This window comes from Pristiophorus japonicus, chromosome 13 (genome assembly GCF_044704955.1).
Source record: "Pristiophorus japonicus isolate sPriJap1 chromosome 13, sPriJap1.hap1, whole genome shotgun sequence".
Taxonomy (NCBI): domain Eukaryota; kingdom Metazoa; phylum Chordata; class Chondrichthyes; family Pristiophoridae; genus Pristiophorus; species Pristiophorus japonicus.
The window spans coordinates 2,637,444-2,658,389 of NC_091989.1; the positions used below are offsets into that span (position 1 = coordinate 2,637,444).

The window sequence follows — 20,946 nt, forward strand, 5'->3', positions numbered from 1 at the left end:
CCTCGCGGTTGACAGTGTCAAAGGCCTTTGTGAGGTCAAAGGCGGCCATGTTCAATAGTTGGTGCTGTTTCCTGCATCTCTCTTGTAGTTGTCACACGGTGAAGATCATGTGCCCCATAGTGGACGGTATCCGCATTGCGACTCTGGGAGTAGCTCTTCAGCCACAGGGAGAAGACGATTGAAGAGGTTCTTGTGATGACTCATCAAGGACAGTGAGGCACTCAGTGCCCACTGGAAGGAGCATTTTGAAGATCTTAACCGAGACTCTGTCCTCGACGCGAGTGTCCTCGACTCCGTCCCGCAGCATGTTACCCGCCATCATCTTAGCCCAGCCCGGCACGAGGTAGAAAAGGCCATCCGACAACTGAAGAATAACGAGGCAACAGGAGCAGATGGAATTCCCAGCGTGGCACTAAAGCATGGCGGAGAAGCATTGTTGGCACAAATACATGGCCTCACCTCTCTTATCTGGAAGGAGGAGAGCATGCCAGAAGATCTCAGGAATGCCATAAACGTGACCATCTTCAAAAAGGGGGACAAGTCCAACTGCGGTAACTACAGAGGGATCTCCCTGCTGTTAGCCACTGGGAAAATCATTGCAAGAGCGTGTAGCAACGGTGACCGAGAGGGCCAAGTGGAATGTCTCGCTCCTACAGTCCCACACAATGCGCCCATGTGCATTCCGAGCAGGGGAAGTTGGATCGTGAGTAGAAATGGGAGCCTCGTCTAATTTCCCCCTCGCTAACCCAACCAACACGCCAACCAACTGAGGTCAACTAAACCAGCAGAGACCGGCGATCAGAGCCTGGGACTGTGCTGGTCCTGTTGACTCAGTTACTCACTGGAGAGACGTGCTGAGTTATAAAGGGAGCCCCTATCTAGGTTCTTCTAACAAGAAACCATCATTAGACGATCTCAAAGAAAACGTGGAAACGTTAAAAAAAAATTCATTCAAACGGCACGAGAAAGACTGCTGGCCTTTTGAACAAGTTTGCAGTTACAATTGTATTGGTAACAGTGTTGAACGTGCAACAGATTCTGTTGTTTTTATCAGTTACTTCTTAATGCTGGATAAGTTTGCTGTGCTAACTGTAGCTTGTTCTACATTAATATTTAATCGTGCCTCCAAGCAGAAATGTGAATCACTCACGTTCACATCGTTGGGTTTTAACTTTCACTCCACTGCTTCAAACATCAGCAAAATACAATCCAGACGGAATCTCTTCAAATGAAGGATTGTTGTAATAAACTTCTGCCTGTGCAGTGAGTCTATAAGTGAGTTTCTTTCTCTTTGATTTTATATTTTCAATTGTCTTTGGCAGGTAATTAAAAAAAAGCTATTCTAAGGGTAACAATTGTTTACTGCTTAATGCTATAATTCTGCACAAGGTCATTATTGTACAGGTTCGGTGTAGATGGAAGTCTTTGCCATGAATTTATTTTTTAATAGGGTCGCAATCAATTGTTAACAGAATGCAAACAGGGGGTTATTTATTAAGAGCTCCTAAAATTCAGAGCAAGAATAGCAGAGTTTAGCAAATCATGATTGAAGCAAACTTTGTCATGACTTGATGTTCCCCTCAGGGTGCGGGGCAATACATCCATGGAACATTTGATTTAATTTGGTTAAATAAAGATGAATTATTGTCATTATTATAAAAGTGATGACAGAACGGTCCTCGAGGCAAGAGTGGTGAAATCCCCCTGCACATTATTCGGCAATGAAACCGCAACCCCAGTTTCAGAACCATGCCCTCTGGGCTCGTGTCAACAGGGGTCTCGACTGAAACTGCCAAAAAACGTGTTTCATTAACGTGACCCTTAACACCTCACAGCAAGGGGTTGCATTCATCATCCAGTGTGTCACAAAGTCATTCTTGCTCAATGGGATGTTGTAGCTATGTAATTTGATGTGGGGTCCTGGGAAACCTTTGACATACCTCCTTTTGCCAAAGCTAATGTTCATTTTCATTTTAAACAAGCTACAATAGTTCTTTTTGTCCCAGATACATTCCTTTGTCCAGTAATTCCAGTTACCAATTCTTATCAGAGAAAGAAAGTCACGAATAAAATGGAAGCACATACGACTTAATGTTTATCATTTCTCTGGGCCACGCCACCCAGATGATTCACTCAATTACCCAACATATGCATTTTCCTATTTCTTCTCCATCCAAATAGAAACTCATTAGTATAGGAAGAGGAGGAGGCCATTCGGCCCCTCGTGCCTATTCTGCCATTCGTTGAGAGCATGGCTGTATCCTAACTTCATTTACCCCCTTGACTCCATATCCCTTAACACCCGTGGCCAACAAAAACCTATCGATTTGAGATTTTAAATTATTAATTAGGCTGGTATCTACTGCTTTTTGAGGGAGAGAATTCCACCAGCCTTTGTGCGAAGAAGCGTTTCCTAACTTGTCTCCTCAATGGCCTGGCTCTGGTTTTAAGGTGATGTCCGGTTGTACTAGAATCCCCTTCACTTTCTCTCTATCTACCTTATCAGTTCCTTTCAAAATCCGAAACACCTCAATCAAATTGCCCCTTAACCTCCTACAATACAAGCCGAGTGTATGCAATCTCTCCTCAGAATGTAAACCTTGGAGCCATGGTAACATTCTGCTCAATCTGCACTGCTCTCTTTCCAAGGCCAATATATCCTTTCTAAGGAGCAGTGCCCAGAACTGTACACCGTGCTCCAGATGTGGTCTAACCAGAGCTTTGTATAGCTGCAGCATAACTTCCTCTGCTTTGTATTCTGGCCCTCTAGATATAAAGGTTAACATTCCATTTAAATTTTGATTATTTTTTGTGCTTGACCACTACATTTTAGTGATTGGTGTAGACAGGCCGCTGAATCTCTTTGGAACACCACTGTTCCTAACATTTCATCATTTAAAAAATACTCGCATCGATCCTTTTCCGTCCAATGGATACCTCGTACTTTCTTGCATTGCAATCCATCATCTACAGTTTTTCCCACTCACTGAATCTACCAATGTCTCTTTGTAATTTTATGCTGCATCTACATTACTTGCTATGCTACCAATCTTTGTGTCATCGACAAACTTGAATATATGGCTCTCTGTCCAAGTCATTAATAAATATAGTGAATAGTTGAGGCCCCAGCACAGGTTCTTGTGGGATGAGTTTTACAAATCATTAGTCACTCTCCCTTCCAATTTGAGTACATACCCATTATCCCGATTCTCTGTCTTCTACCGCTTAACTAATCTCCTAGCCAGGTCAAAAATCTCCTTCAATATAGACAGATTTTTGAGCGATAAGCGAGTAAAGGGTTATGGAGAGTGGGCAGGGAAGTGGAGCTGAGTCCATGATCAGATCAGCCATGATCTTATTGAATGGTGGAGCAGGCTCGAGGGGCCAAATAGCTGACTCCTGCTCCTATTTCTTATGTTATTGTTCTTATGTTCTTAATTCCATGAGGTTTAATTATAGCTAACAGTCTCTTAGTGGAAATTTAGCGAATACTGTCTGGAAGTCTATATAAACTACACCCATATTCATTCCCCTGTCTACTACTTTAGTCACTTCCTCAAAAAAACTCAGTTGGGTACTTTAGACATGTCCTGCCCTTTACAAATCCAGGTTGGCTCTCAATAATCAGCTCAGATTTTTCTCCGTGCTAAGTCACTTTGGGGGTGACATTTCCCCTGTTTGATCGCCCCGTTAGTGCCGCTGGACCCGCCCCTAAAGGAAGTGGAGCGCGCGAGATTGCACTTCACTTCCTCTGAGGGGCGGTAAGCCCAATTCAGCGGCCGATGTGGGACTTGTGCGGCGGGCACAGGAAGCCCCGCCCCGAGCAGGTTAACGCCCCCAATCGGGGCGCAAGGCAAATCCGCCCAATTATAGATTCCAATTTATCAAGAAACATTACCTTTAGATTGAGGCAAAGCTGGAGTTCAGAGAGATCGATAATGGGCATGGACTTTGACCGGTTATGTTTGGAACAAATTCAAATTCAACTCTATTCCAGAAATTGCAGGGGTGCAAAACAAACATTCTAAACTCATCTTCTCATTCCAGGATCTGCCGATCTAAGTATACTCACATCCTCTACTCAGAAGTACTAGAACACAGCTGAAGTACATTTTCTGACAGAGTTTCTACTGAAAAGTTAAATCGTCTTTTCTGCTTTAAGAGATTGACTGACCTACCACATATTTCTCATATTTTCTCTTGTTATTTCAGATTGAATGAAATGGACAACTACACTGATACTTACCATGGGATGTTTCCCAGTTAGTCGGCACATTTCAACTCTTTCTTTGGTTCCAGGCCAGTGAATCTGTAAAATAAAGATATCCTTTTCAGATGTGAGCACTCTATCACAGAACTGGTTTGCTGTTTTTTCCTGAACAAAATAAGGGTCTATGCAATCCTGAAACACAATCAGAGTTGAGCTTCCCGGATAGCTCAGTGGGTAACGTGGTGTGGAGCCGGACAGCTCGGGTTGCTTCTGGCTCTCGCCTTCAATAAGTTGATCTCAACCAAGATTTCAGTAAGGGCACTATGATAGGCCTCAACCCGCTGCCCGCCCCCCCCCCCAATATCCCTTGGCGAGGAGTAAGAAGTAATCAAGCAGCATTCACCTTCTGATTGCTATCCCAGAGAGTGCATGGTCCTTGGATGAACAAAGGATCGGGGCGTGGGTCTATTGGCCTACAGATAGACACTGTCGAGGCTTACATGTGAGGAATGGTCAATTGGACGAGATACCGAAGGGTTACTTTCACATACAGGATCCTGTAACAATAGTAGATGGGCATTTCCAACACTGATAGTCACTGGGTTCTATTTTCAGTTTATTTGCAACACGCTGTACAAATGATTTCTTTCAGTTTGAGGAACAAACACAACATTCAAGAACACAAAACAAAGGCAAAAACCTGCAGATGCTGGAATCTGAAATAAAAACAGAGAATGCTGGAAATCTCAGCAGGTCAGGCAGCATTTGTGGAGAGAAACAGAGTTTTGGGTTGTCGGAACTACCGAGTGTTGGAAAAGAGCAGATTCTTAAGCACGGAAAGGGGGACGGGCAGAAAGAACAAAAGGGAAGGTCTGTGATAGGGTGGAAGGCAGGAGAGATTAGAGAGACTATATATTATATAAGAGATTCAAGAACAATCGCTGCCTCTGGGCAACGTCTAACTCAACCACTCGATGCAAATCCATTCATTAATAAACTATTGGTGAGAAACAAAATGTTTTTAGGAAACTGCAAATCGTTTGCTTGAGCCCGAGTAAAATCTCTAGCCCTTGACTATAAATGGATGGAGGTCAAACTGCTGTGTTTTACTGGTTATCTGTTTTGTATTGTGATTTGAAGAATGATAAATTCTGTATTTCAGTCAATTTCCAGCCAAACTCCAGGAACTGTGGTCTAAACCGATTTATCCGAAACAATGTGGCATCGCCAGAAACCATGTCAACTAGTCCTAGGTGTCAACCTATTGCCTTCTGGGACAGGTATGAGCCTTGGCTCAGTGGGAACACTCTCGGCTCTGAGTTCGAAGCTCCACTCCATGATCTCAGCACATAATCTCGGCCAGCACTTGCATTCTCTCAGGTGAATGTCGAAGATCCACAGGCATTATTCAATGAGCAGAGGAGTATTCCTGGCCAGTGTTTATCACTCTGGCAGCATCTCGTAAACCAAAACATATTATATGGCCATTTATCCCACTGCTGTTTGTGGGAGCTTGCTGTGCGCAAATTGGTTGCTGCGTTTTCCTATATTACAACAGTGAGTGCACTTCAACAAAGTATTTGCTGTGAAGCAGGTTGGCATGTCCCGAGAATGTGAAGGATAGTGTATAAATGCAAGCTCGGTCTTTCTTTAAGCTAAACATGTTTGTGATATTTTACAAAGGTGTTATCCCATTTAAAATAAAACAACTTGTATTTATATAGCGCCTTTAATGTGGTAAAATGTCCCAACGTGTTTCACAGGAGTATAGAGAGAAAAAAATTGATTCCAAGCCACATAAGGAGATATTAGTACAAACATAAAGTACTGCGGATGCTGGAGATCTCAAATAAAAACAGAAAATACTGGAAATACCCAGCAGGTCAGGCAACATCTGTGGAAATAGACAAGTATTGGTTTTAAGGAGTGTTTTAAAGGAGCAGAGAGAGGTAGAGATGTTTAGGTAAGGAATTCCTGAGCTTCGGGCTCAGGCAGCTGAAGGCACGGCCGCCAGTGGTGGAACGATTAAAATCAGCGATGTCCAAGACGCCAAAATTGAAGGAGCACAGAGATCTCGGGGGGTTGTGGGGCTGGAGGAGATTGCAGAGATAGGGAGGGGCGAGGCCATGGAGGGATTTGAAAACAAGGATGAGAATTTTAAAAGCGAAGCGTTGCTAGTCTGGCAGGCAATGTAGGTCAGTGAGCACAGGGGGTGATGGGTGAATGGGACTGGGTGTGAGTTAGGACACGGGGCAGCGAGCACAGGGGTGATGGGTGAATGGGACTCGGTGTGAGTTAGGACACGGGGCAGTGAGCACAGGGGGTGATGGGTGAATGGGACTCGGTGCGCGTTAGGACACGGGGCAGTGAGCACAGGTGGCGATGGGTGAATGGGACTCGGTGCGCGTTAGGACACGGGGCAGTGAGCACAGGGGGTGATGGGTGAATGGGACTTGGTGTGAGTTAGGACACGGGGCAGTGAGCACAGGTGGCGATGGGTGAATGGGACTCGGTGCGCGTTAGGACACGGGGCAGTGAGCACAGGTGGTGATGGGTGAATGGGACTTGGTGTGAGTTAGGACACGGGGCAGTGAGCACAGGTGGTGATGAGTGAATGGGACTCGGTGCGCGTTAGGACACGGGGCAGTGAGCACAGGTGGTGATGAGTGAGCGGGACTGGGTGCGAGTTAGGACACGGGGCAGCGAGCACAGGGGTGATGGGTGAGCGGGACTTGGTGTGAGTTAGGACACGGGGCAGCGAGCACAGGGGTGATGGGTGAGCGGGACTTGGTGTGAGTTAGGACACGGGGCAGCGAGCACAGGGGTGATGGGTGAGCGGGACTTGGTGTGAGTTAGGACACGGGGCAGCATGCACAGGGGTGATGGGTGAGCGGGACTTGGTGTGAGTTAGGACACGGGGCAGCATGCACAGGGGTGATGGGTGAATGGGACTTGGTGCGAGTTACTATGTGGGCAGCAGAGTTTTAGATGAGCTTAAGTTTGCGGATGGTGGAAGACAGGAGCCCAGCCAGGAGTGTGTTGGAATAGTCAAGTCTGGAGGTAACAAAGGCATGGATAAGGTCTATAGCAGCAGATGAGCTGAGGCAGGAGCGGAGATGGGCGATGTTACGGAGGGGGAGCGGAGACGGGCGATGTTACGGAGGGGGAGCGGAGATGGGTGATGTTACGGAGGGGGAGCGAAGACGGGCGATGTTACGGAGGGGGAGCGGAGACGGGCGATGTTATGGAGGGGGAAACAGGCGGACTTGGTGATGAAGTGGAGATGTGCTCGGAAGCTCATCTCAGGGTCAAATAGGATGCCACGGTTGTGAACAGTCTGGTTGAGCTTCAGTGGCCAGGGAGAAGGATGAATATCACATGAACGTGTTAAACATTTTCCCACTAGCAATACGAACAGTAATCTCTACTTTGATGTGTATGTATTCTTTCTGAAGGAAAAATGTCAAAATAATTCATTAACTTCTCTGCATCTATCCAAACATAAAATCAGAATGTTATCACCAAGCAGGCTAAAAGTGGAAAAATAATCTTGAAGCAGCTGGAACTATATTTGGGGTAAATAACTTCCCTCCTGTTTCTGTTTGCATAAATAAAATACCTGGATCCAGTGTTTAAATTCACAAAGCTCGCTCACAAACTGACAGATGCACCTTAATCAACCTTAAACCCCGTCGCTGAATCCAGCCCTGTTACTCTGGAAACAGCAATATATCGAAAGGTTGGCATTTAAAATACAAGTAACTGCCAAAACAAAACACGTAGAAAGCAAGCTACAGAGTAAAGGTAACTGGGAAGCTCATCTTGGTCTACTCAGATATATTTTTCATAATCGGGCACCACATTTCAAAACTGAAATGATCAGACAGCCTGCTGATACCGTGTCATTGTTTCCTGTTGACAGAAATGTTTTTGTTGGAAAATTCTGGGTTTGAGCCAAGGGAGAATTGATTTGAGACATGGAAGCTTGCAATGTATTAAACATTCTTTCCATTTAAAGACTTGTTCCTTCGATGCATTTTGTGGTTTCTCGATTTTTTAACTTCCTGACATAAGTGTTAAGGACAAAGAAATACTGTACTGTTGGATGCTGACACTGATTGCCTTGGACACACAGTAGCTGGCATATTGTTGCAAGCTGATTGTGCAGGATGCTATGCTGAGATGGTAACAAGAAAATTAAATATTTTATTGTAACAGTTGAAGCATGAAATCTCACCTTTTGTCCAGTAACACGGCAGGTAATAAGGTGCTAATATTTTTCACTTTTCAACCACTTATTATACTTTTTTCCGAAGACCAGTTTTCTTTATGAAGTAGTCGTCACACAAAACTCGCTTCTCAACATCACAAAATATGAAAACTCCAAAATTGTTTCCAAAGTCACTTTATAAGCATTTTTACCCGAATTTCTCCATTCCTATTAGTGCAGTGGTAACACCTGAAACTGCGTATTTTTAAATGATCAAACCATTAATAAATCTGAATGTCAATTTTAAGTTATGGGATCCACAAGACACGTTACTAAATGGGATTCATGAGAGAGAGAGGGAGAGGGAGGGAGGGAGGGAGAGGGAGGAGAGAGAGGGAGGAGAGAGAGAGGGGGAGAGAGAGAGGGGGAGAGAGAGAGGGGGGAGAGAGAGAGGGGGGAGAGAGAGGGGGGAGAGAGAGGGGGGAGAGAGAGGGGGGAGAGAGAGGGGGGAGAGAGAGGGGGGAGAGAGGGAGGGAGAAGGAGGGAGGGAGAGGGAGGGAGAGCAAAGAAAGGTGGAGTTCAGCGATGGAGAGAGAGCAATAGCGGACATAAAAATGTTCTTTCCTATGAATAGTCGGAAAAAAATCAGTAATTGGGGACAAGTCAGTTTTTATGAGTTCAAGATGCTTCAGAACATACAGCTGTTGGCTGGAAAATTTCAAGTTCTGCAATTTCCCATAAATACTCGATTATTTAGGTGGTCCGATAGGCCCAGTACAGTATTTAACTCCATAACCTGGGGCAGGAGAAGAAATTAAACAAGGGAGTTAAAAACAAAACTTCTGCTTAAAGGATATGATACAGTAGTTCAAGACCTGGATACCATCAGAGCAATATTGGAGCTAAATATTACAGGCCAGAGGATCGTTAGAAAGGACAGAGACATCGGGAGAGTAGTGAAGTTGCAGTATTGATAAAGGCACAATTACCACAGTAGAAAGAAAAGGTTTTCAGTGAGGGTAACCAGGCAGTAGAATCACTATGGGGATAGTTAAGGAATAGCAAAGGATTCAGGATTCTGGTAGGAGTGCTGATAGTAGTGGTGTCGTGGGGGATGTATAAATATGGAGATTGGGGAAACATGTTTCAAAATAAAGTGGTTATAATGGGAGATTTTAATTTTCACATCGACTTGGAGACGCAGAACAGCTCAAGTAGTAAACTCAATGTATTTCTCGAATGTATTTGAGATGGTTTTCTGGAACAATATGCTTTAGAACCAACAAGGGAATAGGCCATTCTGGGTTTATTGATGAGTAATTAATCGGCACATAGAAACATAGAAAATAGGTGCAGGAGTAGGCCATTCAGCCCCTCTAGCCTGCACCGCCATTCAATGAGTTCATGGCTGAACATGCACTTCAGTACCCCCTTCCTGCTTTCTCGCCATACCCTTTGATCCCCCTAGTAGTAAGGACTTCATCTAACTCCCTTTTGAATATATTTAGTGAATTGGCCTCAACTACTTTCTGTGGTCGAGAATTTCACAGGTTCACCACTCTCTGGGTGAAGAAGTTTCTCCTCATCTCGGTCCTAAATGGCTTACCCCTTATCCTTAGACTGTGTCCCCTGGTTCTGGACTTCCCCAACATTGGGAACATTCTTCCTCCATCGAACCTGTCTAAACCCGTCAGAATTTTAAACGTTTCTATGAGGTCCCCTCTCATTCTTCTGAACTTCAGTGAATACAAGCCCAGTTGATCCAGTCTTTCTTGATAGGTCATCCCACCATCCCGGGAATCAGTCTGGTGAATCTTCGCTGCACTCCCTCAATAAGCAAGAATGTCCTTCCTCAAGTTAGGAGACCAAAACTGTACACAATACTCCAGGTGTGGCTTCACCAAGGCCCTGTACAACTGTAGCAACACCTCCCTGCCCCTGTACTCAAATCCCCTCGCTATGAAGGCCAACATGCCATTTGCTTTCTTAACCGCCTGCTGTACCTGCATGCCAACCTTCAATGACTGATGTACCATGACACCCAGGTCTCGTTGCTAATCTGTCACCATTCAGATAATAGTCTGTCTCTCTGTTTTTACCACCAAAGTGGATAACCTCACATTTATCCACATTATACTTCATCTGCCATGCATTTGCCCACTCACCTAACCTATCCAAGTCACTCTGCAGCCTCATAGCATCCTCCTCGCAGCTCACACTGCCACCCAACTTAGTGTCATCCGCAAATTTGGAGATACTACATTTAATCCCCTCATCTAAATCATTAATGTACAATGTAAACAGCTGGGGCCCCAGCACAGAACCTTGCGGTACCCCACTAGTCACTGCCTGCTATTCTGAAAAGTACCCATTTACTCCTACTCTTTGCTTCCTGTCTGACAACCAGTTCTCAATCCACATCAGCACACTACCCCCAATCCCATGTGCTTTAACTTTGCACATTAATCTCTTGTGTGGGACCTTGTCGAAAGCCTTCTGAAAGTCCAAATATACCACATCAACTGGTTCTCCCTTGTCCACTTTACTGGAAACATCTTGCAAAGAGTGACCATAATCTAAATCAATCTGGCAATGGACTTCAGAGGGTGAGGGCAGACACAAACCCGGGTTTTAAATTTAAGAAAAGCAAATGTCAAAGAGATGAGGGAGTGAAGGAGGGAAGGAAGGAAGGGAAGGAAGGAGAGAAGGAGGAAGGGAAGGAGAGAAGGAGAAAGGGAAGGGGAGAAGGAGGGAAGGAGGAAGGAGGGAAAGATCTGCATTTATATAGCGCCTTTCATGGCCTCAGGACATCAAAAGCACTTTACAACCAATGAGGTACTTTTTGAAGGGTAGTCACTGTTGCAATGTAGAAAACACAACAGACAATTTGCGCACAGCAAGCTCCCACACACAGCAATGTGATAATGACCAGTTTTGGTCTCCTAACTTGAGGAAGGACATTCTTGCTATTGAGGGAGTGCAGCGAAGGTTCACCAGACTGATTCCCGGGATGGCGGGACTGACCTATTAAGAAAGATTGGATCAATTGGGATTGTATTCACTGGAGTTCAGAAGAATGAGAGGGGACCTCATAGAAACGTTTAAAATTCTGACGGGTTTAGACAGGTTAGATGCAGAAAGAATGTTCCCAATGTTGGGGAAGTCCAGAACCAGGGGTCACAGTCTGAGGATAAGGGGTAAGCCATTTAGGACCGAGATGAGGAGAAACTTCTTCACCCAGAGAGTGGTGAACCTGTGGAATTCTCTACCACAGAAAGTAGTTGAGGCCAATTCACTAAATATATTCAAAAGGGAGTTAGATGAAGTCCTTACTACTCGGGGGATCAAGGGTTATGGCGAGAAAGCAGGAAGGGGGTACTGAAGTTTCATGTTCAGCCATGAACTCATTGAATGGCGGTGCAGGCTAGAAGGGCTGAATGGCCTGCTCCTGCACCTATTTTCTATGTTTCTATGTTAATGTGTTAACGAGTGAACTTATAGCCAAACAATTGGAAGTATTTGAAGAAGTATCTGGTATGATAAGAAACCTGCACATACCCATAAAATGAAAACACTCCAAGTGTAGTTAAGCCACTATGGTCAACAGATGAGATAAGAGACAGTATGCAGCTAATCGAATAGTCGCAAAAAGAATTTCAGCTGTGGCTCAGTGGGCAGCACCCTTGCCTGAGTCAGGTCCAGGGACTTGAGCACGTAAACCTAGGCTTGCACTCCAGTGCAGTACTGAGGGAGCGCTGCACTGCCGGAGGTGCCGTCTTTCAGATAAGACATTAAACTGAGGCCCCATCTGCTCTCTCAGGTGGACATAAAAGATCCCACGGCACTATTTCAAAGAAGAGCAGGGGAGTTATCCGCAGTGACCTGGCCAATATTTATTCCTCAATTAACGTAACAAAAAAAGATTATCTGGTTATCACATTGTTGTTTGTGGGAGCTTGCTGTGCGCAAATTGGTTGCTGCATTTCCCATATTACATCAATGACTATATTCCATAAGTATTTCATTGGCTGTAAAGCACTTTGGGATGTCGCAAGTTGTGAAAGTCGCTATATAAAGTGTTATGTCTGTGATGTACTTATGAATGACTTCACGAGACAATGTGTTGTACTCAAACTGTAGTGACCTTGGTCCTTTATTCGTAACTCCAGAGTGAGGCAGCCACCAGGGCAGGAAACCCTGGTCTCCACCAGTTGCACCCTCTAGTGGTGCCAGCTTAGTATATACACAGTGCAAACCTTATTGATAGTACATCAGGTAAACGAGTCACCATCTTATGCAACTATACAGTGACTACACAAAGAGTATATCTATAATCTGCATATATAACATAAATGCAAGTCTTTCTTTCACACAAATGCAAGGAAATATGGAAATTAAGCAGACTGGGAAAGTTATAAAAAGCAGCAAAGTGGTGAAAAGGAATATTTTAAAAACTTGCAAGAGACATGAAAACTAACAGCAAAGGTGTTTCTAAATATATTATGATAAAAATTGTGGTAAAGACAAATGCAGATGGACTATAATGGATAAAAATGAAATGGTAGATGTGTTAAATTAGTACTTTGTATCTGAGGGAGGAAGAGGATGGAATACAAAGGAACTTAAAAATAAGTCAAGGAGCTTTTAAGATTTAATCAAGGGTACTTTATGAAATAACATTATTTTTACACAGCGAGTTGTTGAGATCGGAAATGCACTGCCTGAAAGGGCGGTGGAAGCAGATTCAATAGTAACTTTCAAAAGGGAATTGGATAAATACTTGAAGGAGGAAAAAAATACAGGGTTATGGGGGAAGAGCGGGGTAGTGGGATTAATTGGATCATTCTACCAAAGAGCCAGCACAGGCACAAGGAGCCAAATCGCCTCTTTCTGTGCTGTATCATTCTAAGATTCTATGATAATACAAGTTAAAACATGGTAATGGAGAAAATAATGGGAATTAAGGTTAACAAATCCCCAAGACCTGATTTCCACCCCAGGAGATGAAGAGAACTAGGTGAGGAAATTGCAGATTGATGTAATCACAATCTTCTAAAGCTCCCTAGATTCAGCACTTGTGCCTTTGGGTTGTAAAATTGCTAATGTCGCTCCATTATTTAAGAAGGGAGGGAGGGAGAAACCAGATAATTACAAACCTGTCAGATTAGCATCAAATGTGGGGACGTTACTGCAATTGAGCATCAGAGGCAAGAGTGACTGAGCACTTGGGCAGTATAAGCTGATTAAAGAAAGTCAGCATGCATTTGTGAAGGACAGGTTATGTCTGACTAATCTAGTTGAATTTTTTGAGGCGGACACTTGGCAGATAGGGCACCAATTTTTTTTTTTAAGGTAAAGATATCAAGGGATATGGAACAAAGGTAAGTAAATGGAGTTAGAAAAAAGATCAGCCATGAAGTAATTGAATGGTGGAACAGGCTCGAGGGGCTGAATGGCCTCCTCCTGTTCCTATGTCATTAACCTGAATACTAACCCAAATGACATTCAAATTCTGCTCACTGATTGGGCAGGTTTCAGAACCTCTTGGATGGGAGATTAGATAGGAATTGTATGACAGCACCTTCTATCAAAAGGAAGAAAGCAAGCTGACAACATCGAGGTCTGATAGTGACCATGGGGAGGCCCAGATTCAAGGCCTGCATATAAAGCATGGAGCTAAGAATGTGTTTTAATGGTGTAATTAAACTATTAATTCATTGTAAATGATAGAGACATACACTCAAAGGCATTTGTTCCTATTCTGTATTAGATGTAATAAATTAATCGAATGAAATTCAACTACATCCATAGCAATATTGTCAAAACCTTGATTGTTTCTTTAAAAATCAGCCATTTCAATTTGTGCAAATGATGCATTGAGAACTTAGACCTATATCTGTGTGGTCATGTCAAGTGCACTTTAAATTGGCATTACTTCAAGAGTCAATCTCCTCATCTAAACTTTAAAAGTTTCTATCAGATTAGCGAAAGAAGTGGGTGGGCCAACATCTGGAGAATTGTGGTATCAGGGCGATGTCCAGAATACACTTTTGATTCATTGTACGATGAATTTCTGCCTCTATCCTTTTGGACAGATGAACAATGATGGGTCGGTAAAGGCCCACTATTTCATCCAGCCTCTCTCTCTCAATCCCGATACCTTGTGTATCACAATATACACTCTCTCTACCCCGCTCGAAACAATCTGATCTCCTGAGAGAGGCAAAAAAAGATTTTTAAAAATCCAGGCCAATTTGGGGAAATGGAAAATTCCTCTGCGACCTTCCTAGGCAATGGAAACAATCCAGGATACCACTCTGGCCCTGATAATTCCTTGCACTTTTTACCTTTCCTGCAAGATTCAAATCAAACGATGACAGATAACTGGGGCCATTATTGGTGACTGGATAAGTAAAATTACATGTTAACAGCATGGAATTCCAGAATTTCTACTGGTGTTTTGAAAATCACGTTACACAAACATCTCCATTTATAAAGTTTATAATGATGGAATAAATTATATTTTGTTTTTATTACATGGGTTATCCCAGGATTTTTGAAAAGAAAGACTTGCATTTATATAGCATCTTTCAGAACCACCGGACGTCTCGAAGCACTTTACAGCCAATGAAGTACTTTTGAAGTGTAGTACTGTTGTAATGTGGGAAACACGGCAGCCAACTTGCGCACAGCAAGCTCCCACAAACAGTAATGTGATAATGACCAGATAATCTGTTTTAGTAATGTTGATTTAGGGTTAAATATTGGCCTGGACACCGGGGAGAACTCCCCTGCTCTTCTTCGAAATAGTGTCAAGGGATCTTTTACATCCACCTGAGAGCAGACAGGACCTCGGTTTAACTGCTCATCCGAAAGACAGCTCCTCTGACAGTGCAGCACTCCCTCAGCACTGCACTGGAGTGTCAGCCTAGAACTTTGTGCTCAAGACCCTGGAGTGGGACTTGAACCCACAACCTTCTGACTCAGAGGTGAGAGTGCTGCCCACTGAGCCACGGCTGGCAGTGTTTTTTGGTGATTATATTCTGCCATTCCCTCTATTTTTCCATGAAAACTGAAAATTAGTGGCCTTTGACCTGTTCTCAGGCCCCTGAATTTGAGTCAAACCTGATTGGAAGTTCAGCTGCCTTGCCTCAGAATAATCTAGTTTTTTTTAAATGATATATTCATTGAATGTGTGTGTTGGTCCATGTGCACACAACTGAGGTACCGATTCATATTTCAAAGTAGTGTCAAGCAAACCAATCATGAGCTGGGCTTCTAAATATCAAGTGGTCACGACCAACTTCATTTGGCTGATGAGAAATACACAGGACCAAAGATGGAATGAGTTATCGGCTGAATTATGGCCCTTCCTCTGGGGAGGCTAAAGACCCCCTTTGAACAACTCAGCTGAGAATGGGGGTCACTTGTGTGCTAAATCATGCCAATAAAATCATGTTCAACCATTTCAAGTGCAGCACTTTGGTAGAGCTTGCTATACCATCGCCTACTTAAAGCAGGTTTGTGAATACATCCAGCATGACATCGTTGCAGAGCAGTCCTCCTGTCATAGCAGCTCACAAGCCTTGTCAGGAATAAGAGCTCTTAGTAACATGCAACATGTGAAGTCCGTCGTTGCAATCTGCAATAGCTCGAGATGGTCAAGGCCATTTCTAAGGATTCAATAGACACCCGAAGCAGCTGATGGAATGATAACGGAGCTCCGCTAAAACATTTAAATACCATATTGGTATGATTCTTAAAAGGTTCAATAAGCCTTTCACCTAGAGTAAGCTGAGAGTATGCTCCATTGTGAGTGGCTTAGACAGCCACATGATGTTCACGACTCAGTAAAAGTCCAGTCAGTTAGGTCTAGGTCATCCATAATGAGGTATGCAGTTGTGAGCCTAGTGGATGAACCGATAATGTGTAGTGTAATTGTTAAACCTTTGTTAATAAACCAACTAGTTCTTTATAGCAATGTGTTGCTATGAATTCTTAAGCAAAGAACCCATGAAGCAAATACATTACACTTTATTTGTTTTTATTTCATCTCACCAAAGAGAAAGAAAAGGTTCTCCTTTGCAACGGGGCAATGTGCTGTGTTGTACACTCATACATTAACAAATCTGCCCAGCATGAAGCTCCAGACAGCTTATCTTGGCACTAAATCAATGATAAGTACTTTCACTATTATCAAATTCAGTACAAAAATTGACTTCTGATTGAAAGAAAACAAAGGGGTTCTTTTATATCCAGGGAAAGCTCTGATACAATATGCTTGACTGAGTTAAGACACCCCTCCCTCTATTAAGGGCAAACAAACAATAGTTGGCTTATGAACTGCTTACAGGCATTTATTACGGAGTTAAAATGAAGTGATTATGACTGACACCAGAGTACAGACAGAAGGATAAGGCAACAAAGAAAACAGATTGTGTCACTGGACGCTGGACCAGAGAGAGTGAGTCTGCCTCGAGAGATCCCACTCAGCCACAAATCGTGAAAGGAAACATAATGCGTGCACAGGCCTTTGCATTTTAAGAATAGTCGCATTTGGGTTCTTTAATACTGTATGTCGACTATCAATTTACTGACGAAGTAAATGCAGGCACTCTCTAAACATAAAGGCCACGTTAAGATCTTTCAAATTCCCATTACTAACCGCAAAATTGCAAGTCTTTCAAAATGCCACTCGCTCATTGCCAGTACATTAAAGATTCTCCAAGTGAATCAGAAGGTGCACTGCAAAATACAACCTCTATGCTACTGTGCAGAAACGTGATGCTGCCCAGACACTTTACATTCTGTGACACAGGTTTCTTTGAGCAGTATTGAGTAAGTGGATGAAAAAGTATAGAAACATAGAAAATGGGTGCAGAAGTAGGCCATTCGGCCCTTCGAGTCTGCACCACCATTCAATGAGATCATGGCTGATCATTCCTTCAGTACCCCTTTCCTGCTTTCTCTCCATACCCCTTGATCCCTTTAGCCATAAGGGCCGTATCTAACTCCCTCTTGAATATATCCAATGAACTGGACTCAACAACTCTCTGCGGCAGGGAATTCCACAGGTTAACAACTCTCTGAGTGAAGAAGTTTCTCCTCATCTCAGTCCTAAATAGCCTAACCCTTATCCTAAGACTGTGTCCCCTGGTTCTGGACTTCCCCAACATCGGGAACATTCTACCGGCATCTAACCTGTCCCGTCCCGTCAGAATCTTATACGTTTCTATGAGATCCCCTCTCATCCTTCTAAACTCCAATGTATAAAGGCCCAGTTGATCCAGTCTTTCCTCATATGTCAGTCCAGCCATCCCTGGATTCAGTCTGGTGAACCTTTGCTGCACTCCCTCAAAAGCAAGAATGTCCTACCTCAGAATAGGAGACCAAAATTGAATACAATATTCCAGGTGAGGCCTCACTAAGGCCCTGTACAACTGCAGTAAGACCTCCCTGCTCCGATACTCAAATCCCCTAGCTATGAAGGCCAACATACCATTTGCCTTCTTCACCACCTGCTGTACCTGTATGACAACTTTCAATGACTGATGAACCATGACACCCAGGTCTCGTTGCACCTCCCCTTTTCCTAAACTGCCGCCATTCAGATAATATTCTGTCTTCGTGTTTTTGCCCCCAAAGTGGATAACCTCACATTTATCCACATTATACTGCATCTGCCATGCATTTGCCCACTCACCTAACCTGTCCAAGTCACCCTGCAGCCTCTTAGCTTCCCCCTCACAGCTCACACTGCTATTGTGTTCCTAACACAGATGAGACTGCACACAGAGAGGTTAAAGTGACAGTGGCCTCAGTCTTTATTAAGACACTCCAGAATGAGTAACAGGCCTTAAGGACTGGCTTATATACAGTGCTCCCAAGGGATGCTGGGATCCCCGGGGCACAAAGGGGCATGCTCGGCAATGACGTTATCACCATGCATACACGCCCCTTTATCGCCGCACACCCAGAAGACTGACTGCAAAGGCAAGAGAGAGAGAGAGAGAGAGAGAGAGAGAGAGAGAGAGAGAGAGAGAGAGAGAAGGCGAGAGAGAGAAGGCGAGAGAGAGAGAGAGAAGGCGAGAGAGAGAGAGACGGCGAGAGAGAGAGAGACGGCGAGAGAGAGAGAGACGGCGAGAGAGAGAGAGACGGCGAGAGAGAGGGCGAGAGACAGAGAGAAGGCGAGAGACAGAGAGAAGGCGAGAGACAGAGAGAAGGCGAGAGACAGAGAGAAGGCGAGAGAGGAGAGAGGAGAGAGAAGGCGAGAGAGGAGAGAGAAGGCAAGAGATGCACGGTGTGAGAGAGAGAGAGAGAGAGAGAGAGAGAGAGAGAGAGAGAAGGCGAGACAGAGAAGGCGAGAGAGAAAGACTTTGACTGCAAAGTTTCAAATATCTTTGGATGTGGAAATTGTGCCCAAGGTCTGGAACATTGCCAATGCAACACCTCTGTTCAAAAAAGAGAGAAGATAGAGCAGGTAACTCTAAACCAGCCACCCTAACAGCGGTAATGAGCAAGCTTCTAGAAACTACAGTATAAGATAAAACTACGAGATAAAATTCATATTCACCTTGAAAAACGTGGATTAAGGACAGCTAGCACAGATTTGAAAAAGGCAAGTTGAGTCTGACAAATTTAATATAGAGTTCTTTGAGGAAATAATGGAGCGTATTGATAAAGAAAATGCAATGGACAAAGGTTTTCAAAGTGAATTTGATAGCGTTCCACAGAGAAGACTTGTTCATTAAATCCAGGCACATATTAAAGAGAATGTGATGGCATGGACAGACACGGGACACAGAGCAGTGATTCATGGATGTTTTCCAAACTGGAAGGATGTAAACACACTGTCCCTCACACACTGGCTCACTTCAATAAATAGAAGCAATCTGGATTCGGATATCCGGTGTAGAACAACATTTGCAGATGTGACAAAAATAAGGAGTGCAGTTAGCTTTGAAGAGGACCGGAAGTGACTTCAGGAGGACATAAACAAGTTGATAGATTGAACAGATACACATCAGATGACGTTTTATGCAGTGAGAAACGAGCTGAATTAATATTTGATAACTTATGGGGAAAGCGGTGAGGAATGTCACCGTCTGTGAGCAGGATACAAAGGGGTGAAAATAGGAATTACACACATTAAAACATGAGTGAGTGTCCTGGGCAGGAACCATTCAAATTATCAAGAGACTTCATTGAGTCCTGTCTGAAACTGTGCTAGCTCCAAGAAACTGCAATTACTGAGAGTTCAAAAAAATTAAATGCATGACCTTCCGATAGTTGAAAATGATAACGAAGAGAATTAATTATAGCAGATAATTGTAATTTCTGGATCTGAGATTTAAACCTTGCATGACCTTTCGCAGAACTTGTGAATATATGTTGCAAGTTTTCTCCCTCACTGAGAAAAGTTTCTCTGTATTTATACTCGGAAGAAGACAGAGGCACCAGTCGGTAATCTCCTGCTGTAAATGTCTACTGCTTCAGAAGTAGATTAGTTTGGCCTCCTTTGCCCTGTTTCGCAGGCCAGCCAGCCGCAGTGAGGGAGCAGAAGGACCAGCCATCCTTTTCAATGTGTGGCTTCCTCCTGCAGCGGAGTCTGGAACCCAGCCGAGTGGGCAAGCAGCCAACACAAACCTGAGACAGTCTAAACACTGCACAGACACAACTTAACATTCGATCACTGCTCTGCTACCACAAATCCTACTCTGTTCATCGCAATTGCTTAATGATTTGTGACATTTAATTCGGAGCGTAGAAATTTAGACTGAAAATAAAGGCGGGGGGGGGGGGGGGGGGAGGGAAATAAAAGCATCACCTTCTTGATTGAGAGTGTTTGTCATGTGAGTCAGTCAATGCTCGCACATCACTGCTGCCAATATGTTGACATGGTTTACAGAATCCCACTCTTTTTACATGTAGAATTCATTCTGTGAGCTGATAACCCCAGAGATGGGAGATTTGAGTTCCGGCCGGACTCCTGGCTGATATTTAAATGGACCTTCCGTGTTAATTACATTTACATAAAATGACTTGGAGCAGATAAACCGGCCATTGGGTCTAACTGGTCCGTGCCACTCGACCTTCCTCCCATCCCTCTTCATCTCACCCTATCAGCCTATCCTTCTATTCCTTTCTCTCTCGTGTTTATCCAGCTTCCCTTCGTCTCAACCCCTCCCTGTGGCAGCAAGTTCCACATTCTCACCACTCTCTGGGTAAAGAAGTTTCTCCTCAATTCCCTATTGGGTTTATTAGTGACTGTCTTATATTGCTGGCCTCTAGTATTGATCTCCTCCACAAATGGAAACACCTTCTCTACATCCACCCTAACAGACCCCTTCATCGTGTTAAAGACCTCTACTGGGTCACTCCTTAGCCTTCTCTTTTCTACAGAAAAGAGCCCCAGCCTTTCCTGATAGGTATAACCTCTTGACTCTGGTATCATCCTTGTAAATCTATTTTTCACCCTCTCCAGTGCTTCTATACCCTTTGATTCAGCCTGGCAAAAAGAAGCACA

General features: G+C 43.9%; 1 protein-coding gene across 3 annotated transcripts in view; it reads right to left on the minus strand.

The window, feature by feature from the left end:
- The window catches only part of sema3d (sema domain, immunoglobulin domain (Ig), short basic domain, secreted, (semaphorin) 3D), a 337,849-nt gene that overhangs the window by 177,129 nt on the left and 139,774 nt on the right, over positions 1 to 20,946 (minus strand). For 2 of the 3 annotated variants that reach the window (XM_070897059.1, XM_070897058.1), the window contains exon 4: positions 4,247 to 4,309. In XM_070897059.1, coding sequence (XP_070753160.1) covers positions 4,247 to 4,309 — 63 coding nt within the window. Of the gene's footprint in view, positions 1 to 4,246; positions 4,310 to 4,613; positions 4,660 to 20,946 lie in introns of those variants that run through there. The other variant, XM_070897060.1, reaches the window with a different exon arrangement.